The sequence below is a fragment of the Dromiciops gliroides genome, chromosome 3 (genome assembly GCF_019393635.1).
Source record: "Dromiciops gliroides isolate mDroGli1 chromosome 3, mDroGli1.pri, whole genome shotgun sequence".
Classification (NCBI taxonomy): Eukaryota; Metazoa; Chordata; class Mammalia; order Microbiotheria; family Microbiotheriidae; genus Dromiciops; species Dromiciops gliroides.
Window position 1 is genome coordinate 256,745,644 of NC_057863.1, and position 23,410 is coordinate 256,769,053.

Genomic DNA, 23,410 nt, shown 5'->3' on the forward strand with positions numbered 1-23,410 from the left:
TAACCTCATCTAGAGAAAACACTGGATTATTCAAGGATCTCAGGGACAACAGTGATTTGATCCCAATATCTGAACACTGTCTTCCTGGTTGTGAGCTCTGCAAGTTCTTGACCTGAATTTGATTCTGAACAACACAGTTATAGGCTTGCCCCTGGTTGGAATTCCAGTAGACTAAAATTCAGCCACTGTAAGTCATCTATGGATTCAGAATGAACAAAACTACGGGCCTTTTTTTAATCTGGGCTTCCTGCCCTGTTTATTTCACTCTAGGCTTCAGAATTGACTAGGGCTAGATCTAAGAGCCTTTTTTTTTGTTTCTGGTTCAAAGTCCCACAGCTTCTTTCTGATTCTGTACTTGTTTCTCAGAGCCCATGCCCTTTCCTTGCTCCTGACCATAACCCCCCCATGCCTAAATCCCTACCTCAGTCTTTTCTGAGTCTATGATACAGCTCTGGGGTATTTGGAACCTTGTTCCCTGCACTGGATCAGGCCCCTCTGGGCCTTATCTGGGACCTCTTCTTTTATTAACAGCTGTAGGCAGGTCCTATTCAGCCTTTGTGCTATAAGGCTTGCAGTGCTCCTGGCGTCCACAGAATTTTCTGTTTCCTTATGCCCACTTAGTTTAGAAAGATGACTCATTGATTTTTTTTTTCTTGGCTTTTTGTATGTATCAGTTGCTTTTTCTAGATCTTAGTGAAATAGCTGTCTGGGAGCTCTGGCTACCTCCTACTCCACTGTTTTGGCTGTTCTTTCCCTTATTATCTTTTATGAAGAAACTTTGCAGAAGAATTGGAATAAAGGATATCATCAGGGAAATGTATGACCAAAAAAGACAAGATAGTCATGATGTGGGAACAAGTAATGAGTCTGAATGCTCAACTTGTTTTCTGGAAATTTCAGGAGAAAGCAAGGAAGGCCTCTATCTTCCAAGGGTTGAACAGACATTGATTGCTTGTGATCTCTGTTGTACAGGGAACATCCAAATTAATGGAATCGCAGATACATTTTCATATTAGAATAATTTTTTTTTAACTTTTTTTTTTTTCTGTGAGGCAATTGGGGTTAAGTGACTTGCCCAGGGTCACACAGCCAGTAAGTGTTAAGTGTCTGAGGCCGGATTTGAACTCAGGTACTCCTGACTCCAGGGCCATTGCTCTATCCACTGTGCCACCTAGCTGTCCCAGAATAATTTTACAGTGATTATTTTATAAATGGATTGATTAGTTGATGTGGGTCATCATGATTAACATTTAGAACTGGAAAGATCCTTAGATATCTAGATCAGAGGTTCTTCATCTGGAATCTTAACCTGGATAAATTTCAGGGAATTTCTGAACTTAGATGGGAAAATAAAATTATATCTTGCTTCAATATAATTTGTTTCCTTTGTATTTTATTCCTATGTATTTTATTCATTTTGAAAACATTCTTTGTAGGAGTCCATGTACTTGAATCCAAAGACTACCTGGGGTGGAGGGGTTGGGGGCGGGGGGAAACCATGACCAAAAAAAGGTTATGAATCCCTTTTCTGGACTAAACCCTTTCTTTTACAAAGGAGAAAACTGAAACCCAGAGAAATGAAGTGACTTGGCCACTTACATAATAAATAGCAAATCCAGAATTTGAATCCACATTGTCTGACTTCAGATCTTTTTACCATACTGTGTTGCTTGCTATTGGATTATGGTAAACTATATCATTTATGTTTTTTTAATTTAAGAAAACTTTCAACTCAAAATTTGTGGTATTTTTTAAATTTATGGTTTAAGCAATAAGAAAATTCAAATTAATTATTTTATTAGACATTAATGATTATATGATCTCAAGGTTATAAAGAGATAAAATGGGGTAACTGTAGTAGTGGATTGGGAACTACAGGAGCCCAGATCCCCTGCAAACATTCCATTAAAGATTAAAAATGCACCAGTTACAAAAAGAATAGTGATAATCACCTGCAGATTACATTACTAAACCCAGTAGTCATACACAGAAGGAGCACAAAGATTCCAGAGAAACTTTGAAGTTGATGAGTCAGGACAGTTTTGTAGAGCAGAACAACTGTGGACAACTGAAGATAGGCTCCAAGAAGAGTTCAGTTTGGGATAGATAGAGGGCAAGCCTTGGGTGAAGGGCCCCAAGGCTTGAGATGACCCTAAAGCCCTGTGCTGGGGACCCAGTGTGGGAGCATCCCTAGACCCCAGTAGCAGAAAGGTAAAGGCTCCAAGCAGAGTCTAATTCAGGGGGCTGCACTGGAACCTTTGAGAAGAGGGAGGTTGTAGGCAGCTCTTAGGACTAGAATAGCCCCTCAGTAGGAAAAGCATAATGCAGGTTGAGCCATGTGGCAAGAATGAGGTCCTAAGTAGAGCCCGGCCCTTGAGTGTAGCTCCTTGGTAAGAGTTTACCAAGGAGAAGGCCAGAAAATTCAGCAGCAAGCAGCCCTAGGCAGCATAGCTCAGTTGTAGCCTAGAGCAGGGCATTTTTAACTTTTTCCACTTCTGACCCTATTATTATTATTATTATTATTAAAAAGTGATTGAGAAAAATTTTAATAATGCAGATTAAATTTTAAAGTATGTCATGTAAACATTTTTTTGGTAGAGAGAACGATTTCTTAAATATTACCCAACACATATATCCCTACATGAATGGGAACTATGGTCTGATTGAGATATTTCACATTTTATTTTGATTTCCAAATAAGCTTCACGTCACCAATCCAAAAGTGATTTTTAAGAAAACTTGATCTAAACAATTTCTCTTTTTATTAACTTAAGAATTAACTTCTACTCATGGTGGGTTCCTGAGCTAATGCACAGAAATGTTTTCTTTCCACCTTTTCAGCCCATTTCATGGAAAAGCCACTTTGGCAACTGGGCAAACGATGGTATAGGATTGTCTGACGGTGGGCCTCTATAGGTCAAGTGGGAACAAGGAAGGCAGGTCTGGAGAACCGCATGAAACCTAACGAGCTCTCTCAGTGAGTAGCTGGCCTCAATTTGCGAAGCTTTGCCCTGTGGCCCAGCATAACCTGGATTGCCTGGATGTAAAGTTAGACCTAGTGCTATACCTAGGGCTCAGTCTCTACTGTGGCTAAGGTTTTTCTTTCCAGTTGCTACGAGGTCTCTTGTAGGAAAGGAGTTGAGTAGGGCAAAATCTAATACTGTATTAGCCCAGGACCTGCAGGTAGAAAGGTCTAAGTTTGAGCCTTGCCTCAACATTCAACCTCTGTTTGTGTCATCTATATAATGCAGATAATCATAGCATCTACCTCCCAGGGTTGTTGTGAGAATAATATTAAAAGTGTGTCAGAGAATTTACTGTACCAAGAGCAGGTCCAGTGAATGACTGTGGGTCAAAGAGGAGGTCACACTGAAAGCATGGAAATATATCAGCATGTGAAGACACCTGTCAATAGCTGCTTTAACTCCCTAGAGCACAGATTTAGTTTTTATGGCTTAAAATAAACAATCAATAGCATTTTCTGGCAACTTCAGATAGATCAGTTCCATTTTTCACAGAAGAGGCTTGGGTAGAGAAAAGAGAAATCTTTCAAGAGAGAAAAGGGGGTAACTTCTGGAGGAATATTTAACATGTAACAGGTAGCATCTGTTATCAGAATGAGAAGACATTTCCTTTTCAAGGGCAGGAGACGAGCTGGTGACCAATCCTTCTTACAATTGTGAAAGAGGTCCCTTTAGACAAAACCGTAGGGTTGAGGTAACCATTTATACCAGACTGCAGGTGTTACTTATCCAAGGAAAACAAGTAATTGTGAACAGCAATAGATCAGACCATGCTCTTTGCATTGTCTTTACATAGTTTATTGTTTCTTCTTCAGTAGCAGTTGTGAATTATTATTAGGTCACCAGATGGCTGGGGTGCCCATCAAAATGTTGCAAAATGATTATGGTTTTGATTTTCCCCCAGGAATTGCTTTCCCAACCTTAAAGCACTCTGATTTGTATAGGCTCCCCAAAGATTCCTTTAACATGCCATTTTCATGAGGACTGACTGATTCCTTTCTTTTTGTTTTGACAGGTTTCAGAAATGGCTGAAGATGGCAGTGATGAAACTATGTTTATTTGTGAGTGTATCACATGAAAGAATATTGAAATGATTCAAATTTATAGAGAACTGAGTCAAATTTATAAGAATACAAGTTATTCCCCAGTTGACAAATGGTCAAAAGATATGGACAGGCAGTTTTCAGATGAAGAAATCAAAGCTATCATTTTTCAAATGCTCTAAATCACTATTAGAGAAATGCAAATTACTCTGAGGTACCACCTCATACCCATCATATTGACTAATATTACAGACAAGGAAAATGACGAGTGTTGGAGAGGATTTGGGAAAATTGGAACAGTAATGTAGTTGATGGAGTTGTAAACTGATCCAACCATTCTGGAGAGCATTTTGGAGTTTTGCCTAAAGGTCTATAAAACTGTGCATGCCCTATGACCAAGCAATACCATTACTAGGTCTGTATCACAAAGAGATTTAAAAAAAAAAAAAAAGGAAAAGGTTCTATGTGTGCAAAAATATTTATAGCATCTCTTTTTGTAGTGGCAAAGAATTGGAAATTGAGGAGATGCCCATCAATTTGGGAATGACTGAACAAGTTGTGGCATGTGATTGTCATGGAATATTATTGTGGTATAAGAAATGACAAGTAGGATGCTTTCAGAAAAAACCTGGGAAGGCTTACATGAACCAAAACAAAATTAAGTGAGCTGAAGTAGGAGAACATCGTACATAGTAACAGTAATATTGTACAATGATCAACTGTGAATGACTTAGCTATTCTCAACAATACAATAATCTAAGACATTTCCAAAGGACTTATGATGAAAAATGCTATGTACTTCCAGAGAAAGTACTCATAGAGTCTGAAGTCAGATTGAAACCTACTTTTTTTTTTAAACTTAGTTTTCTTTCAGTTTTTTTTTGGGGGGGGGGGAGGTGGTCTGTGTTTTCTTTCACAACATGATTAATATGGAATTTTGCTTTCCATGACTGCACATGTTTAACATATTGAATTGCTTGCCTTTTTAAGGAGGGGGAATGAGAGAGAGGGGGAGAGAATTTATAATGCAAAAATTAAAAAGAATGTTAAAGATTGTTTTTAAATGTAATTGGAAAAATTATTTTCAAAAAAAGAACACTGAAATGAACTTTATTGGTCTTGTAAAATTATGATAGTTTTTTTTTTAATGTGGAAAAATATTTTCTGAAAATCCAGGTAGCTTTTTTAGGGGGTGGGGAAAACAACAGGAAACACATAGTATCTTTAAATAGCCCCACTTACTAAATGGAGAAGACTGTATAATTGTTTTAGTGTAGCAGACTTTTTACAACCTTTCTGCAAACAGATCTTTGCAGGTTATATAGACATTGATTCAGAAAAGTGATATGGCACCAGAAACACGAAAAATACTCTGCCTTTATAACCAAGGAATTGAAATTGCAGAGGGTTTGTCTTTTCTTTCCCCCCTCACCCTGCCCCCTTGGAATAAATTTGGCCTTACTTTGAAAGAAATGACTACAAATTATTTACAGACATATCCTTAGAGTACATTATCTATTTACAGAATGATATATCTGAGACACGAGTCATGTGTTTTGTTTGTTTTGGTGATCTTGGTATTCATTCACTTTCATGGTAACCTCAGCCAGCAGCTAGGAATGTGTTTTGCATCTACTTTTTACATGTTTCTTACAGCATTAGTTAAGGTTTTTGGCAGTCTGGTTGAATTATAGCTATCCATGAATACTACCTTTGAAGAGATCTATTTGTCTATTTACAGGGTGTGAAGACTGTGGTCAGTACCATGATTCAGAATGTCCAGAGCTGGGCCCAGTGGTGATGGTAAAAGACTCTTTTGTATTGAGCAGGGCAAGGTGAGCAACTTCTAATGAGTTGTTTATTCTACACATGTGATTTACATATATGTATGCACATGTGTATATCACATGTGTACACATACATATATGTATGACTTGTTTTAATTTTTTTTTCCTCTGTTTTCCTAGTTTTGTTAAGGTTGCCTAACAACTGTAGTGAGATAGCAAAAACTTTGTGTTTTCCAAGAAGAAAGAATAAATTAAATAATAGGTTTAAACAGAGCAATTAGAGATAGACTTTCCCTCAAAATTTCTGGAAGGCATAAATGATTTTCATCACAGTGTGACTTGAGCAGTTTTTTGCCATGATAAGGAAGGATGTACTTCAATTTTTCTATAGTGATCTGCTTTTATCTTCATGTTTCTTAAAATAAAAATACTAGGGTACTAGTGATGTGACTGTTTAAGTAACAACATGTGACATAGTACTAATGTGACATGTTGCTAATGAATTCAGGTTATTTAAGTCTCTTAGTTTTGCTATACAATATTCTATGGCTGCAAACTACAATCCTAACTTAGACCTGATATCTTCAAAATGTACCCCATTGGTAAAAGGGAAAAGCCAGCTAAGAGTTTGTGGATAGCTTAAACAAAAACTCATTATTTCTTCTAGAAAATTACTCAACATATGATGATTGATCATGGTTTGCTTTCTATGGCTACCACCTTAGCTTAGGCCTTTGTTAGCTTTTCCTGAACATGTACGACAACCATCTGACAAGTCTCTCCCCCACATACTCAAGATACTAACAAAGAGATAACAGGGTGTTTTGCATGTAGTAGCTTCTAGGTTTAAATATGTGATTATGTTAATTGACAGCTGAACTAATTATCTTCCCACATCCCCTCCCCTAACTCCCCACTGCCAAATTTCCCTATTTCTGTCTGACACTTCTAGTTTAAAGACTCCTAGGTTTTTTGTTTTGTTTTGTTTTGTTTTGTTTTTTTAGTGAGGCAATTGGGTTTAAGTGACTTGCCCAGGGTCACACAGCTAGTAAGTGTTAAGTGTCTGAGGCCAGACCTGAACTCAGGTACTCCTGACTCCAGGGCCGGTGCTCCATCCACTGCGCCACCTAGCTGCCCCAAGACTCCTAGGTTTTTAACTTTGGTGTTATCTTCAATTCCTCCCTCCTCCATTTATCAATGGGAGAATGACTCCTATTCTTATAAACTTGACAAAGTTCTCTACATGTTTGAGACATGAGACTTTTATCTGAGAAACTGTGTATAAAATCCTTCCCCCCCCCCCCCAATTTTCTGCTTTCTTTCTAATCTTGGCTTCATTGGTTTTATTTGTATAAAACTTATACTCTTTTAATCTGCTTATGGTATCTTCCTTTATGTGTAAATCAGGTACCTATTTTGACCTTATTTTAGTATACACTGTGAGATGTTGGTCTATACCTAGTTTCTGCTGTACTGTTTTCCAGTTTTCTCACCAGTTTTTGTCAAATAATGAGTTTTTGTTCCAAAGCTTGGATCTTTGGGTTTATCATATACTAGATTACTATAGTCATTTACTATAGTGTACTTTGTACCAATTCTATTCTACTGATCCACCTCTCTATTTCTTAGCCAGTACCAGATTGTTTTGATAATTACCACTTTATAATACAGCTTGAAATCTGGTACTGCTAGACCACCTTCTTTCATAATTTTTTTTTCATTAATTCTCATGATATCCTTGAGCTTTTGTTTTTCCAGATGAATTTTGTTATTGTTTTTCCTAGATCTATAAAAAATTTTTTTGTATAGTTTGGTATAGCAGTAAAAAATAAATTAACTTAGGTAGGATTGTCATTTTTATTATATTGGCTCTGCCTACCCATGAGCAATTAATATTTTTTCAGTTGTTTGGATCTAACTTTATTTCTGTGAATAGTGTTTTGTAGGTCTGGTCATATAGTTCCTGGGTTTGTCTTGGCAGATAGACTCCTAATTTATATTGGCCACAATTATTTTAAATGGAATTTATATTAGCCATAATTTTATTTTATATTGGCCACAATTTTTTTTAAATGGAATTTCTCTTTCTATCTGTTGTTGCTGGACTTTGTTGGTTATATATAGAAATGCTCATGATTTATGTGGGTTTATTTTGTATCCTTCAACTTTGCTAAAGTTGTTAATAATTTCAAGTAGGTTTATAGTTAATTTTCTAGGATTTTCTAAGTATGTATAAAACTTTAAAAATTTAATATAATCAAAATTATCCACTTTTTAAATCACACAGTGCTATCTCTTGTTCCTCATTAATTATCCTATCCATAAGTCTGATAGGTAACATGTTCCATGTTCTTTTAATTTCCTTATTATATCTCCCTTCATAACTAGGTCATGTATCCATTTTGACCGTATCTTGGTAATGATGTAAAATATTGGTCTATACCCAGTTTCTGCCATTCTGCTTTCCAGTTTTTCCAACATGTTTTTAAACCAAATAGTGAATTCTTATCTCAAAAGTTTAAATTTTTACATTTGTCAAACAAGGTTATTATAATCATTTACTGCTATGTGTTGTATGTCTACTCTGTTCTGCTGATTCACCTTTTTATTTCTTAGCTAGTATCAGATAGTTTTCATAATTACTATCTTATAGTTTAAGATCTGGTACAGCTAAACTGCCTTCCTTTAAATTTTTTTCATTAATTCCATTGATATTCTTGACCTTTTGTTTTTTCCAAATTAATTTTATTATTTTTCCATCTCAATAAAATAATTTTTTGGTAATTTAATTGTAATGGCATTGATCAAGTAGATTAGTTTAGGTAGAATTGTCATTTTTATTACATTGGCTTTGCCCAGCCATGAAAAATGAATATTGATTTGATTTAGATGGTTTAAGTCTGACTTTATTTATATGTAAAGTGTTATAGTTCTTGGGTTTGTCTTAGCAGATATACTTCCAGGTATTTTGTAGAATTTACAATTATTTTAAATGGGGTATCTTTTACTGTTTTTTCTTGAAGGGCTTTGTTGGGTGTTATGTAGAGATGCTGATGATTTATGTGGGTTTATTTCATATCATGCTACTTTGCTAAAATTGTTTTAAATTAACTTTTTAGTTGAATCTTTAGGATTTTTCAAGTTTGCCATCATGCCATCTGCAAAAAGATAGTTCTGATTCCTTCCATTTCTTTTTCTATTGCTATTGCTAGCATTTCTAGTACAATATTGAATAATAGTGGTGATAATGAACATCTTTGTTTCACTCCTTATCTTATTGGGAAGGCTTCTTGCTTATCCCCAGTACAGATAATGTTTGGGGATGGGTTTTATTTTTTTTGGTGAGGTCATGATATTCCTATGAATTTTCATTTTGGGATCTCTTTTTGGCATTGATCAGTGGATTTTTTTTTCCAATTTCTCTTTTATACTCTAATTCTAGAACTTCAGGCAATTTTCCTTAATAGTTTCTTAAAATATATTGTGCAGATTCTTTTTCTGATCATAACTTTTAGGTAGTCAAACCATTCTTATATTATCTCTCCTTGATCAGGTTTCATTTGTTTTTCTAATGAAAAATTGCATGTTCTCTTCTATCTTTTGATTTTGTTTTATTATTTCTTGATGTCTTATGAAGTCATTAGCTTCTACTTTTCTAATTGTAATTTTTAAGGAGTTATTTTCTTCCATAAGTTTTTGGAGCTTTTCCCAGTTGGTTCACTTTCTTTGTATAATGATCTCTATTTTCTTCCTTTACTCTTATTTCTCTTCCCAATTTTTCTTCAACCTCTCATAATTGATTTTTTTTTTTCGGTAAGGCAATTGGGGTTAAGTGACTTGCCCAAGGTCACACAGCTAGTAAGTGTTAAGTGTCTGAGGCCAGATTTGAACTCAGATACTCCTGAATCCAGGGCCGGTGCTTTATCCACTGTACCACCTAGCTGCCCCTCATAATTGATTTTTAAAGTCCTTTTAAAGCTCTTCCAAGAACTCTCTTTTTTGGGCTTGTGACCATTTTACATTTTTCTTTGATTCTTTACAAGTAGCTTGTTTAGGGGTAGCTAGGTGGCTCAGTGGATAAAGCACTGGCCCTGGATTCAGGAGGACCTGAGTTCAAATCCGGCCTCAGACACTTGACACTTACTAGCTGTGTGACCCTGGGCATGTCACTTAACCCCCATTGCCCCACAAAAAACAAAAAAACCCAAAAAAACCAAGTAGCTTGTTTAACTTTATTGTCTTCTTCTGAGTTTGAACCCTGATTTTCTTTATCACTGTAGTAGCTATCTATAGTGAAGTTCTTCATCTTTTTTTTAAATACAGTACAATCATGTTAAACATATTTCCACTTTTGTCATGTTACAAAAGAAAAATCAACAAAAGGGAAAAACCACAAAACAGAAAAAAACAAAAAGCAAAACAACAACAAAAAAGTGAAAATAGTGTGCTTCAGTCTGCATTCAAACTCCATAGTTCTTTCTCTGGATGTAGATAGCATTTTTTATCATAAGTCTTTTGGAATTGTCTTGGATCATTGTATTGCTGAGAAGAGCTAAGTCTATCATAGTTGATCATTGCATAGTATTTCTGTTACTGTGTATAATGTTATGGTTCTTACTTTACTCAGCATCAGTTCATGTAAATGTTTCCAGGTTTTCTGACATCCACCTGCTCATCATTTCTTACAGCACAATTGTATTCCATTACATTCATATACCACAACTTGTTTAGTCATTCCTCAGTTGATGGGCATCCCCTTGATTTCCAATTCTTTGTCACCATAAAAAGAGCTGCTATAAATATTTTTGTACACGTGGGTCCTTTTCCTTTTTTTATTTTCTCTTTGGGCTACAGATACGGTCAGGTTCTTTCCCTGTGTGTAATAGCTTATTTCTTGCTTTTTAACTTTATGTTAGGGTTGGCCTCTGCTCTGCTCCCATGGGGGATATTGCCTTTGGCTTCGGGCTTTTCATTCTGTTGTTTTATGAGCTCTCTCTAGGGGTCTTTGATTTTTTGGTTCTTCTAGTATTCTGTGATATAAAGCCAGGTGTGGCCACTGCTCCTCCAGCACATGCTTTGGTCTGTGAATGACCACAGGTATGCCTCTTCACCCAAGCTGTGCAACCAGGGTTCCCAGGACTGCTGCTACAGCCAAAGTCTTGCTCCCTGCAGTCTCTTCAGGCTGCAAGTGTCAGCTTATTCCTCTGTCCTGGAACTGAAACCAGGGACTTTGCTCTTCTGCAAGTGAGCACAACTACCAGGGCCCCTACCCTTCTGTACTATACTCACCTGCATATGCTTACTCCTCCTCTCACAGCCACAGCCTAGGACAAGGTTGGGTCAATGCATGGACCCTGTGTCTAATGCCAGTGGGGGATTCCCCTCCAATCTTCTCCTTATCAGGCCAGACCCCCATACTGTTCATGGGGTGAACAGTCTGGAAATTACAGCTGCCCCCAGGGCTTGTTGTCGGTTGACTTAGTATCTATGCTTCACTCTGGCCAGATTACCACACCAGAAGGTCAGATCTTTACTAACATCTTCCCGAGTTGTCTTAGGCTATACAGTTGCTTTATCCTGACTTTTAATTATTTCTGTTGCTCTAAAATTCACTTTGAGGAGTTATTTTAAGTTATTAGGGGAAGGAGGGATTTGGGAGAACCAGGGTAATTTTCTGCCTTATTCAGCCATGTTCCCACCCATGTTTTCTTATAAATTACTTAAAAGGGCTAAGGAATTTATTCTTTCTTTTTTTTTTTTTTTTTGCGGTGGGGGGGGGGCCTTCTTTTTTTACTTCTCTTGACTTGCATGGCTACCAATGAAGCAAGTGTATTGTCCATTAATTATCTTTTTCTCCAACCAGGTGACTAGCCCATTTTTTTTCCTGGTTACATAATTATCTTGTTAACATCCCTATATGCTATGTCCTCATGGACCAACTATATAGGTTATCCATCCAAGTGCATTGTTAAGTCCATAAAAATACTGTTTTGGTAAAATTTGTTTAGAATACTGTCATCTGCATAAAAATCAATTAATGAAGGTGTGAAAATAGTGGTCATCATCATTTAAGCCCTTATTTAGCATTTATTTGAAGTTCATTATTAGCTAATGGTTACCATGAATAGAATTATGGAAATGCCCCATTAAGAACCAATAATGGCAATAAAATAATCTAAGCAGAAGTTGCTGTTTTAAGAGAAACCTTTTGATTTTCAAATCAGTGATTTCACTGAATTAAGTGCCATTTGGGGGCAATCTTTCTGTTTTGTTTCATTTTTAGGTCATCTCTTCCTTCCAACTTAGAGATCAAACAATTAGGAGATGGAACTGAAGGAGTATTTGCAATAACCCAGTTGGTCAAACGAACACAATTTGGTCCATTTGAATCCAGGAGAGTTGCCAAATGGGAAAAGGAATCTGCTTTCCCACTGAAGGTATGAAATCACCAGACATAAGATATTTTTGTTTTTATAGTTTCTATCCTCTATAAGAGAATTCTACTAATTTTTATAAATTCATTTATCTCCTTAAGCATTACATGGCCTTATTTTTAAAATTAACTTTTAAAATTTTTTCCAGTTTTAATCAAATAAAAGTTTTTGCACAAAAAAACCCTATTATAGCCAATATTAGAAGGGAAGCTGGGTAAAAAAATATCTTGGCACCAAGTTTCTCTGATAATATCTTTTTTTAAGATTTATAGGAAATTAGTTCAAATTTATATGAATAATTGCTATTACCTAACTGATAAATGACCTTATTTCTTATAAAATGCTTCCTTATTTAGACTATACCTTTATACCACTGTGATATCAGACATGAACTTTTTTTATTACTTAACCTTTCATAATACTTCCATTGAGGGTAATATGTGCTGGATGATTAGAAAATAATGTTTTTTGATTATGCTTTTACAGGGTAGATTCGTAATATGTTTTTACTTTGTGAGCATGTACACACATAAAAGTAGGAGAATAATATGGGAATAAATATTTGTGTGCCAGACATTGAGCTAAGTGCTTTAAAAATATTATCTCATTTGGTCCTAACAACAAGCATATAAGGTAGATTCCCATTTTACAGTTGAGGAAACTGAGACAGACAGAAGTTAAGTGAATTACCCAGAATCACACATCTTACAAGTTTCTGAGACTGGATTTGAACTTAGATCTTCCTGAATCCAGGTCCCAGCATTAGTAGGCAACTTTGTATTGAGTCTTCTTAAATATGTCTCTCATGTTCTTTTTTTTTTTTTTTACATTTTTCAGAATAAAAAGGCATTATTTGGTTTTGGATAGTTTAGAACCACGCAAGAAAGACCCAGGAGCTTCCAACTGATAGCACTTTTGCTTACTAAATGTTTGTGAATGACATAGCTGTTCTCTACCCATCAGAGGATTGAGTTTAGTCTAAGTTTCTGCGAATTCTTGCTAATTTAAATTTTAATCATTTTACACTAGTTTTTCCTCCAAACTGTAACCTAAGGATCATACATTCATTTCAGTTTACATTTATAAAACACCTCCTATGTACCAGGTGCTATGCTAGGCTTTAAGGATACAAAGTCAAAAAATGAAATAGTTCTTGGGGGAGTTTACATTCTACTTGGGGATAGGGAGGGTGGGAAGCAGAAGAGATTTAACATGTTGAAAAATAAATAAATATGAAATTCAAAGGAATTTCAAGAGGGAGAAAGTATTATTACCTGAGGAGAACTGTGGGGAATAAAAAAGACTTCATATAAGCGGTACCTTTGAAGAATTCTGTAAGCCAAAGATGTATAATCCAGGTATAGTGGCAGGACACAGAATGTTTTGTATATGGATTGAGATACTGGCATGAGAATTTGACTAGGACAGAGAGTACATGGGGGAACTTGAAGTGAAATTAGATTGCAAAAATTGGTGAGACCATATTATAGTGAGGGCTTTAAATACTAAAGTGTTTGTATTTTATTCTAGAAGCACCAGGGAGTCATTAAGTGCAGGAGATGAAAAGATAGGCCAGAGAATAGGCCCTGCTCCCAAAGAGTTCACATTCTGATTGGAAAGACCATATGTAAATTGGCAAATACTGGATGTATAAAGTGTAGATGGGAGAGAAAGTTACTAGCAGCTAGTGGGGCCATTTAAGGAGAAAGTTGAGCTGAATCCTAAAGGAGGCTAGGGAGACTTAGAGTTGTGGGGGAGGGAGCAGAACTCTCTTCCCCTGGGGGTCACACAGTGCAAAGGCACCAAGATGAGATCTGTAATGTATGTGGGGGGAACAGCTAATAGGGCAGTGTAGCCAGATCAACTTATGTGTGTGTGTGGTAATGGGAGGTGGGAAGAGGGAAAGGAGCAATAAAGTGTAAGAATACTGGGGGGGAAAAGGGGGCCAGGTTGTGAAGGGCTTTAAACTCCAAACAGGATTTTATATTTTGATCATGGGGGTAATAGGGAGCCACTGGAATTCCTTGATCAGAGGAGTTAACAGTCACACATCTACATTGTAAAACAACTTAGTAGCTGAATAGAGGATACATTGGCTTGTGGAAAGACTTGAAACTGGGAGACCAACCAACCAGAAGGCTATTACAATAGTTCGGGGGAGAGTTGATGAGGGCTTGCACCAAGGTAGCAGTTGTGTGGAGAGAAGGGGTTTATATACAACAGATGTTGGTTCTGGGAGCCTCTCCTCTTTGAACGTTTTTACAGCTTCTAACCTTTCTTCTCCCATGATGCTCAAGTAACTAGACTCTGCAGTCTTGTTTAAGTGGAGCTATGATTTCATCACTGTGGGTACTTCCTTTAATGTTGCAGACTGTAATAATACATGTTTTATTACCTTGTGGTATTTTCATTTATAGGCTTCCAGAAATTCCTCCCCAGCACAATGGAGGTCTTTTTCTTTTGTTCTTTTAATATTCTTTAGTGACTTGTAGTGCTTTTAACTGTATATCTCCCAACCTTTGTCCTTATCACATGACTAATCGACCTCTCTGATCATGCATTTCCTGGATGTTATCTTTTATTCCAGTTCTTGTATACAAGTCATTATTGATAAATTTTTCATACCTATCTGTGCCCAACATCCATCTCTCCTTTGCTTTTTTTTTTTTAATTCTTTAAGGAATCAAAGTGAGAGCTTAGCTAATTTGTCTGAAAAAGGTCTGGATGATTTAGTGAATTGCAAACTTATGAGTAAACACTGTGATATAGCAGCCAAAATAGCTAATGCTGTATCATGCTTAATTAAGAAAGTCATAGCATCCAGGACTAAAGAGGTAATGCTTTTTGCTATACCCTACCCTGATCAGACCACATTTGGGGTATTGTGTTCAATTTGGGGTTCCACATTATAGGAATGGGTGAGCCAGAGGGTATTCAGAGATGAGCAGTCAGGATAGTGATAAAATTGGGTATATGCCCTCCAACTAAGAGAGTACTTGGGTAAACATGTTAGTTTTCATCATGTATGTGAGGGCCCAATATGTGGAAAAGGTGTTAAGACTTGTTTGACCCCAGTGGAAGGAATCATATCCATTCATAGGTGAATAGTATAAAGGCAGATGAGGCTAGCTATGAAGAAAAACTTTCTAACAATTAGAACTGTCTAAAATGGCTTACCTTGGGAAGTAGTGGAGTCCCTGCCATCCCATATTCCTGCCTCACCCATTCCATTACATGAAGATACTGAATTATTATTTATTGAGGACATTGTAATGTCTTGCATCTTCATAATGGGTGTGATGAGGTGATTTTTAGAATCTTTCTAACTCAGATATTCTGTGATTCTGAGAGCATGGTGTGCCATGGTTAGTAGACATAAAGTATTGGTGTTAAAAAAAAAAAGATTGATTTTTGGGGCAGCTAGGTGGCGCAGTAGATAAAGCACTGGCCCTGGATTCAGGAGGACCCGAGTTCAAATGTGACCTCAGACACTTTATACTAGCTGTGTGACCCTGGGCAAGTCACTTTACCCTCACTGCCCCGCCCCCCCCCATGACTTTTGTGTCAGGAAACATCTTAGGATCACTGAAAATGCTAAACAATTTCCCAGATTAATTTATCCCACTCTTTTCATCTTACTCAATTCTGCTCAACCCATTGTCCATATATACTCAGTGCCATTCAGTTTAAGATAGGTATACTGCTAAATTAATTCAGCAAGCTCCCAACCATCTGTATGCCATTCTTAATCTGGGCATTTTTCTTGTATTTGACGTTTTCTGTGTTCATTGTTAGGCCGAGCTCTTTTGAATGGTTATGAATTTCATTGAGGAGTGCAATGTGCTGAGCTCCCCTGGTTGTTTAGATTCAATATTAGACTAGATAAAGGCACTGGTCGATCTTTTAGCAACAAATACAAGGTTACTCAGCCAGAAAAAATACAGCACTCAACCCATGTAGACATCTGTATAATGCCTGGGACACAGAAATGTGTCTGGTCAGCCGGGCAGGGTCTGGTGACTTGTTGGCCTTAGGATATCTACCAAGTCTGAAGGGCCCTGACTCTTATGTAAGCCAACATTTTTATGCTCTTAGATAAAGAGAAGCCATGATACCATGGCCTCAGGCCACCAGAAGACTGTCAACAGCTAGAAACTTGAGTTCTTTTTCCTCTGGGCCAGTGAAGTCTTGGGAACAGCTTTCTTAGTTGTTCAGAAAAGAACCAGCCTAACAAATGGCAGGGTCAGGGAATGCCATTCTATCATATCCCACTTTTGATGCAAGGTCCTTAAGGATTTTTTAGTAATTTGGATAATTTAAATGGAATAGGGCCTTAATTACATAGCCCTAATCTCAGGGATATCCATTAGTACTAAAGGAAAAAGAGGGCAGGGGGGAACTAAATTAGGAATATAGGAAAAACAAGACAAACAAAAAACTTAATGACATTATAAATGGGTGACCAGATGTGGAAGAAAATTAAAAACCAAAGCTTTGCCTACCCACTTTCGAAGAACCACATCCTAGAATTCAGTGATAAGTTCTGTCAAATCTTTGCAGGTCACACTGGATCTCTTGATATAAAGTAGTAACAATGAACAAGAACAGTGATAGGAACATCAGAAATGCAGAACAGATAATGATACTTGTCACAGTCACTTTTTTCATCACAAGCCAAGGTCATGTAACGATTGGAATAACGCCACCTGCTGGATACTTACTGTAGAAGAGTTCTGCCCATGAAGCGAAGGTCTTTGAGGGCAAGACCAGGAGTCAGGAAGTGACGCGGGCTAGTGGGAGGAGGAAGGAAGAGACTGGCGCTGACTCTCTCTCTTTCCTCTGGACTCTGGCGGAGAAGGGAGCTAGAAATGTGCTCTCCCTTTAATAGATAGGAATCTAGGCCTTTTTCTCTCTCTTTACCAAATTCTTATTCTCCTTAATAAATGCTTAAAGGTCTAACTCTTGCTAAAGCTTATAATTTATTGGCGACCACTCATTAGATATTTTAGACAGTTTAGCTAGAATTTTAGCCTTAACAGTCATGTGTAATGAAATACCTAAGGTGTCATTATCCTTTTGCATAGATAATGTCTTGTTTCCAGTGTGGATAATAAGACTAGTCCTTAGGGGCAGCTAGGTGGCACAGTGGATAGAGCACCGGCCCTGGAGTCAGGAGTACCTGAGTTCAAATCCGGCCTCAGACCCTTAACACTTACTAGCTGTGTGACCCTGGGCAAGTCACTTAACCCCAATTGCCTCACTAAAAAAAAAAAAAATAAGACTAGTCCTGTACCAACAACCCTTTAGTATTTCTTAGCTCAATAGCCAGGATTTGTCCCTGGGAGCCCCAGTGGGGAAATACCAAATTTCTGTTGCTTAAGAGGCCTCTGTTGGGGGGTACACCCTTTGGATGAGGTCTATCATTCTCTTTCATCCAAGATTCAGGAATACCAAGTCAGTAAGACAATCTATTTTATTCCAGGTAAATACACATCTACTATAATTATGATCCAGTAATTTCACATATACCCCTATGTTGTTAGAAAGCAAGGTATCTTCCTGACTCTTAGTTCCTCCAAGCCCTTCTTTGGGAAGGAACTGTCCAAACCATCCTAGAGGAAAGTTTCAATACCAGCCTAGTGAGATGAACCTAAGCTATTTACCTAAGGTATATGGATCCCTCTGTGGGAGTTTCAGTAGAATGATTAGTTCAAAAATCAGATTTTAAGGAGTTAAGAAGTGAGAGGAGAGAAAGTAGAGGCTTCTATTATAGATAGTATTAATTAGTAGGAGCAAACCCTTTGTCCTGAGATGGCATGCGTGTCACTTTGCCATTTGAGGACAGGTAGAGAATGTTAAATGAGTGCTCACCTAACTCATAAGCAGTCAGGTTAAAACAAGAATAGCAGCTTAGTCCTCATTTAGATGAATTACATGGCTCTACACCCAACACAACATGACTGCATGGTTCTCATGTCCAGTTTGGCAGTGGAGCCACTGACCAAGTCCTCATAATCACCTCAACCTAGTTGTTTAGCTAAGCAAAGATCAAATGTCTCTGATGGTTGCTTACATGCCCCATAAATAACCATATGTGGTAGGAAACACTGGCAAAATTCTTTCATTGATCCTGACCCCAGAAGAAAGATCCCTTGGTTGTCTAGGTCTCAGACCACTTGGACAAACTACTCAGGAATAGAAAAGAAATCACTTGTGAAGTTAATATTCTTAAGAACCTATGTCAGTAGTGCCTGAAGGCCATTAGGAAGCAGTCAGCAGCTAGCCACGAGACTTAGCCACCTTATCAATCAAGTCTTAGGGACAGCTTCCATGGCTTTTAGTAACAGAACTAGTCTAACCTGATACTTATTCAGTCATTTCAATTGTGTCTGATTCTTTGTGACCCCATTTGGAGTCTTCTTGGCAAAGATACTGCAATGGTTTTTGTCATTTCCTTCTCTACCTCTCTCTCTCTCTCTCTCTCTCTCTCTCTCTCTCTCTCTCTCTCTCTCTCTTAAAAAACAAAACAAAACAAAAAACAGATGAGGAACTGAGGCAAAGAGGCCTACGGTCACACAGCTACTAAGTGTCTGAAGACAGATTTGAACTAAAGAGATAAATCTTGGTTTCAAGCTCAGTGCTCTAGCCACTGTGCCACCTAGCTGCTCTTCACTTTACATAGAGGGAGTTAAAAGTATCTTGGGTTTATCACACAATGGTTCTATAATGTGTAGAAGTGAGACACAATCACCCCAATTTCATCTGCAAACAGGAACCTCTGGAAGAACTTACCATTAAGGGATAAGCTTTTCAGCACATCCTCCATGACCTTTTGGTGAATATACCATGCTAGATCTGTTGTGTGACAATGATAGTCAAAGAATCATTGAACAAAAGCATCTCTGGTTGCATCTATTAAGAGATATTGTATAATCTTAATGTATGCATGAGAGATATTTTCTTGGAGCAAAGCCTCTTGGACTACAATCATTTCCACAAAGTTAAATGCTACTTAATAATCAACAAAATTAACATAAAAATTAACAAAAATAAATATACTATTAATTTGTATTCTCTAATCCTTTCAGTCATACTATTAACATACGGTCTATTAGAAATCATATGCTTAAGGATAGCCTCAGTTCATGTATAGATAATTCCCATAAAGATTTTATAAAGCTAAAAAATTAGGCCTATGAATGAGTAGTTATTGATGCATTATCACTGTCTGTTTTTTAAAAAATGATATTATCTGTAATTCTTTCCAATCATTGAGTAGTCTACCCTCTTAAATACCTTGAAAATTTCTTCAATGCTTTCAGAATTAAATCATAGCCAAAATGGAACTTTTCTATATGTGCTTCATCTGTGTGGGCTGTTCTACCTTATTTCATTTTTTTCCATTGTTTTTACATCTTTTCCTGTTATCCCACCCATCCACCATTACCACCACCTACACACATACACACACACACACACACACACACACACACACACACCACCACCACCACCCTCATTTGAACCCTCCCATATAACACAAAAAATTAGGAAAAACTAATGAACAAAGCACATAAGTTGGATAATGGAGGCCATATTCCATGCCCTTAGTCCCTCTATTAAGAAGAGGTATGGGTGTAAGCTATATCCTTTTTTCTTTAAACCTAGATTGTTCATTGCAGTTAATCTGAATTCAAGCGACATTTAGCATTTTAAAAAACTATTATGGGGCAGCTAGGTGGCACAGTGGATAGAGCACTGGCCCTGGAGTCAGGAGTACCCGAGTTCAAATCCGGCCTCAGACACTTAAGACTTACTAGCTGTGTGACCCTAGGCAAGTCACTTAACCCCAATTGCCTCACAAAAAAACCCAAAAAACAAAAAAGTTATTATTATGGTCTTTGCTTTTTATCATGGCATAAAAATCTAATAAAATTTGTTTAAATATATCATATTCATAATTTTTGTGGTAGTCATATTATTTACCCATTCTCTAATTAGTGCCCACCCCACTTTGTTGTCCAATTATTTTATGCCATAAAGAGTCCAGCTAGGAATATTTTGTTGTATATGGGACCTCTCTTTTCAAACAAGTTTACTTTTTTGTTGATATCTTTTGTTTTTACATTGGCATCATATTTGAATAATTTCTTTCTGTCTCCTCCCCCAGTGCCTTGTAACAAGCAATAAAAAATAAAGAGGAAAGAACAGCAATTTAGTAAGACTAACTCATACAATATAATCATTATGCAGTGGTCCACAAAGAAGGGAAGGAAGTCATAGGATCACTGATTTAGAGTGAGAAGGGACCTCAGAGGATAAATGGTTCAGTGATCTCATTTTCTCAGGTGAGGAAATTTGAGGTCTACTGAGTTAGGGTAGTCAGCAACAGAGGAGGTATTTGAATTCAAGTTCTCTGAGTCTATGACTAGGATTTGTTCCATGATACAATTTGCCTACCTAGTGTTATGTACATTTCCTTTTGGGAGTCAATATTGGTCATTATAATTATACAGTGTTGAGTTTTATTCTTTCCATTTTTTCCATTTATGTTATTGTCTTCATTTGTGTATTTTTCCCTAGTTCTGTTTACTTTACTTTGTATCAGATCATAATTCTTCCCAAATATCTCAATTTCTTCATATTCATTTCTTACACATCATTTTTATGCCACAGTTTACCTAGCCATTCCTCTAATCAGCTAACATCTGTTTTGTTTCCAATTCTTTCTTTCTACAAAAATGCTTCTGTGAACATTTATTTTGCTATATGGGACTATTCTTTATTTTTTTCCCCTAACCTCCTAGGTGGCCAACAATGGGATTTGTGAGTCGAAATGTGTAGGTATTTTAAGCTACTTGCTTAGCCTAACACTCCTGCAGTATTGACTATGCCCAATTTTTATCATCTTTATCAGTTTGTTGGGTGTGAGAATAAATCTTAGGTTGTTTTGATTTTCATTTCTTTTATCATTAGTGATTTGGAGCAGTCTATTTTTCTGTTAAAAGTTTACATTTCTTTTTGTTAACTGTTGATTCCTATCTTTTGACCATATATGCATTGAATAATGATTGTTGGGGACTTTTCTTTCCATTACTGGTAGAGTGTCTGGGTAAAAGGGTATCAACAATTCAGTAACTTTTTTTTCCATAGTTCCAAATTGTTTTCCAGAATGGTTGAACCAGTTCATAGTGCCACAATCATCGAGTCAGCGTGCCTGTCTTACCACTCTTCTCTTCAATGAGTTTCTAATGAATTTCTTCTAGTTTGAGGTAATTCCTCAAGGTTGTTTGAGTTTGTATTTCTTTGATTATTAATGATTTTAGGAGATTAGTGACTTTGTACTCCTTTTGAAAAAATGTTTGTTCATATTTTTGACCTCTTTTTAATAGCATTTTGAAGAGGTCAAATTAGAATGACTATAATTACATTATAATTACATTACATTCTTATCTTTATTCTTTCTGCAGCTAGGTGGCACAGTGAATAAAGTGCTGGGCCTGGAGTCAGGAAGACCTGTGTTCAAATCTGGCCTCAAACACTTAGTAGTTGTGTGACCCTGGGCAAGTCACTTAACTTCTTTTTCCTCAACTGAAATGGGGATAAGAATAATAGCACCTACTTCATTGGGTTGTTGTGAGGATCAAATGAGATAATATTTGTAAAGCACTTAGCACAATGCCTGGCACATAGTAGGCACTTACCAAATCCTTGTTCCTTCCTCCTCTTAAAGTTTGTTACTAATTTTGTATTTTGCTTTAACTAGTCAATGTTCTGATTGCACACAACTTATTCTGAAATGCTATTCATTCAGTTAACCAGCTGTTTTCTGTATGTTAAGATATAGTCAGTTTCATTTTTTGTGTGATTTTTGGTATTTTCCATCTTCGACATCTTCCCACTTTCTTTTGGAATAAAGTATGTAATACCTTATAAGCATTGTAAGAAACCTTTGATTTCATTCAAAAATATTTTGAAACACATTTTCATCTTCCTTTGTTACAGTAAAGTCACCAACTATTTGGAGGAGTTTTTAAAATTTATCATAGAATTATCCTACCTCTACATTGTCTGCAAAAGAAATTCATGCATAAGGGGCAATTGATGTGGTCTTTTTTGCTTGTGCTTTTGATGAACACTTCAAGATTGGATGACCAGATATCTCTTTTGGGGGAGAGGGTTTGGTTGGCTTTATATTCATAAACAGACCTGGCCTTATCTTTGATTGGCTCACAATTTCTACTTGGAGGAACAATCATTCCTTTCATTTACCTATGACTTATTTACATTTTCTGGTTACATTTGTAGCAAAAGTATTAATATTGATAGTGTTTCTTTTCCTCTGGAGTATGGCAACGCTAATCATTAGAGTTCAAATTTCAAAGTATCAATATCAAAGTTAAGGTTTATGGATAACCTAACAACTATAATATTTTTGGCACCCTCTGCCCTAAGACTGAGACTTAACTGTGTATTTTTCCTTGTTCTGTGGTGAAAGAATGTATCACTTAGAAGCCAAAGTACTGGTAAAAAAACTTTGCCCTCGGTTAGTCCTTAGACAGCAGACAGTATATTACCCAGGGCATAGAGCCACCTCCATGGCATCATAACTTGTTTCTAGTCTTAAGCTATGCAAATCTATCCATGTATTACCTATCTCATATGCTTAAAACATGACCCTTAGGAAGTTATTGTCTTTTGATTTTTGTGCCAAGGTTTCTGTGGTATTTTTTCCCATTTATCTTAATAGATGACCATACATACCATTGCCTTTCCACTTGTTAGGTTTTCCAGAAGGATGGACACTCAATTTGTTTTGATACATCCAATGAGGATGACTGCAACTGGATGATGATGGTGAGACCAGCAGTAGAATATGAACATCAGAACTTGACTGCCTTTCAGCATGACAATGACATTTACTTCACTACCTCCCGGGACATTCCTCCAGGCACCGAGTTGCGAGTGTGGTATGCAGCTTTTTATGCCAAAAAAATGGAGAAGCCAGTGCTGAAGCAGGTCTCCAATATTGTGCATGGTATGTGGGGGAATGATAGACATTTATCCCCCTTTTTTGGATATATAGCCAGGCAGTATTCCATTGTTCCTTTTGCTGACATGGTAGT

General features: G+C 36.8%; 1 protein-coding gene across 1 annotated transcript in view; it reads left to right on the top strand.

Annotated features, from left to right (window-relative positions):
* PRDM15 (PR/SET domain 15) overlaps positions 1-23,410 on the top strand; it is a 198,488-nt gene that overhangs the window by 44,421 nt on the left and 130,657 nt on the right. The window contains exons 2-5 of the mRNA XM_043998592.1: positions 4,039-4,084; positions 5,808-5,901; positions 12,137-12,290; positions 23,070-23,322. Of these exons, the coding sequence (XP_043854527.1) occupies positions 4,048-4,084; positions 5,808-5,901; positions 12,137-12,290; positions 23,070-23,322 (538 nt within the window). The 5' untranslated portion in view covers positions 4,039-4,047. The remainder of the gene's footprint in view (positions 1-4,038; positions 4,085-5,807; positions 5,902-12,136; positions 12,291-23,069; positions 23,323-23,410) is intronic.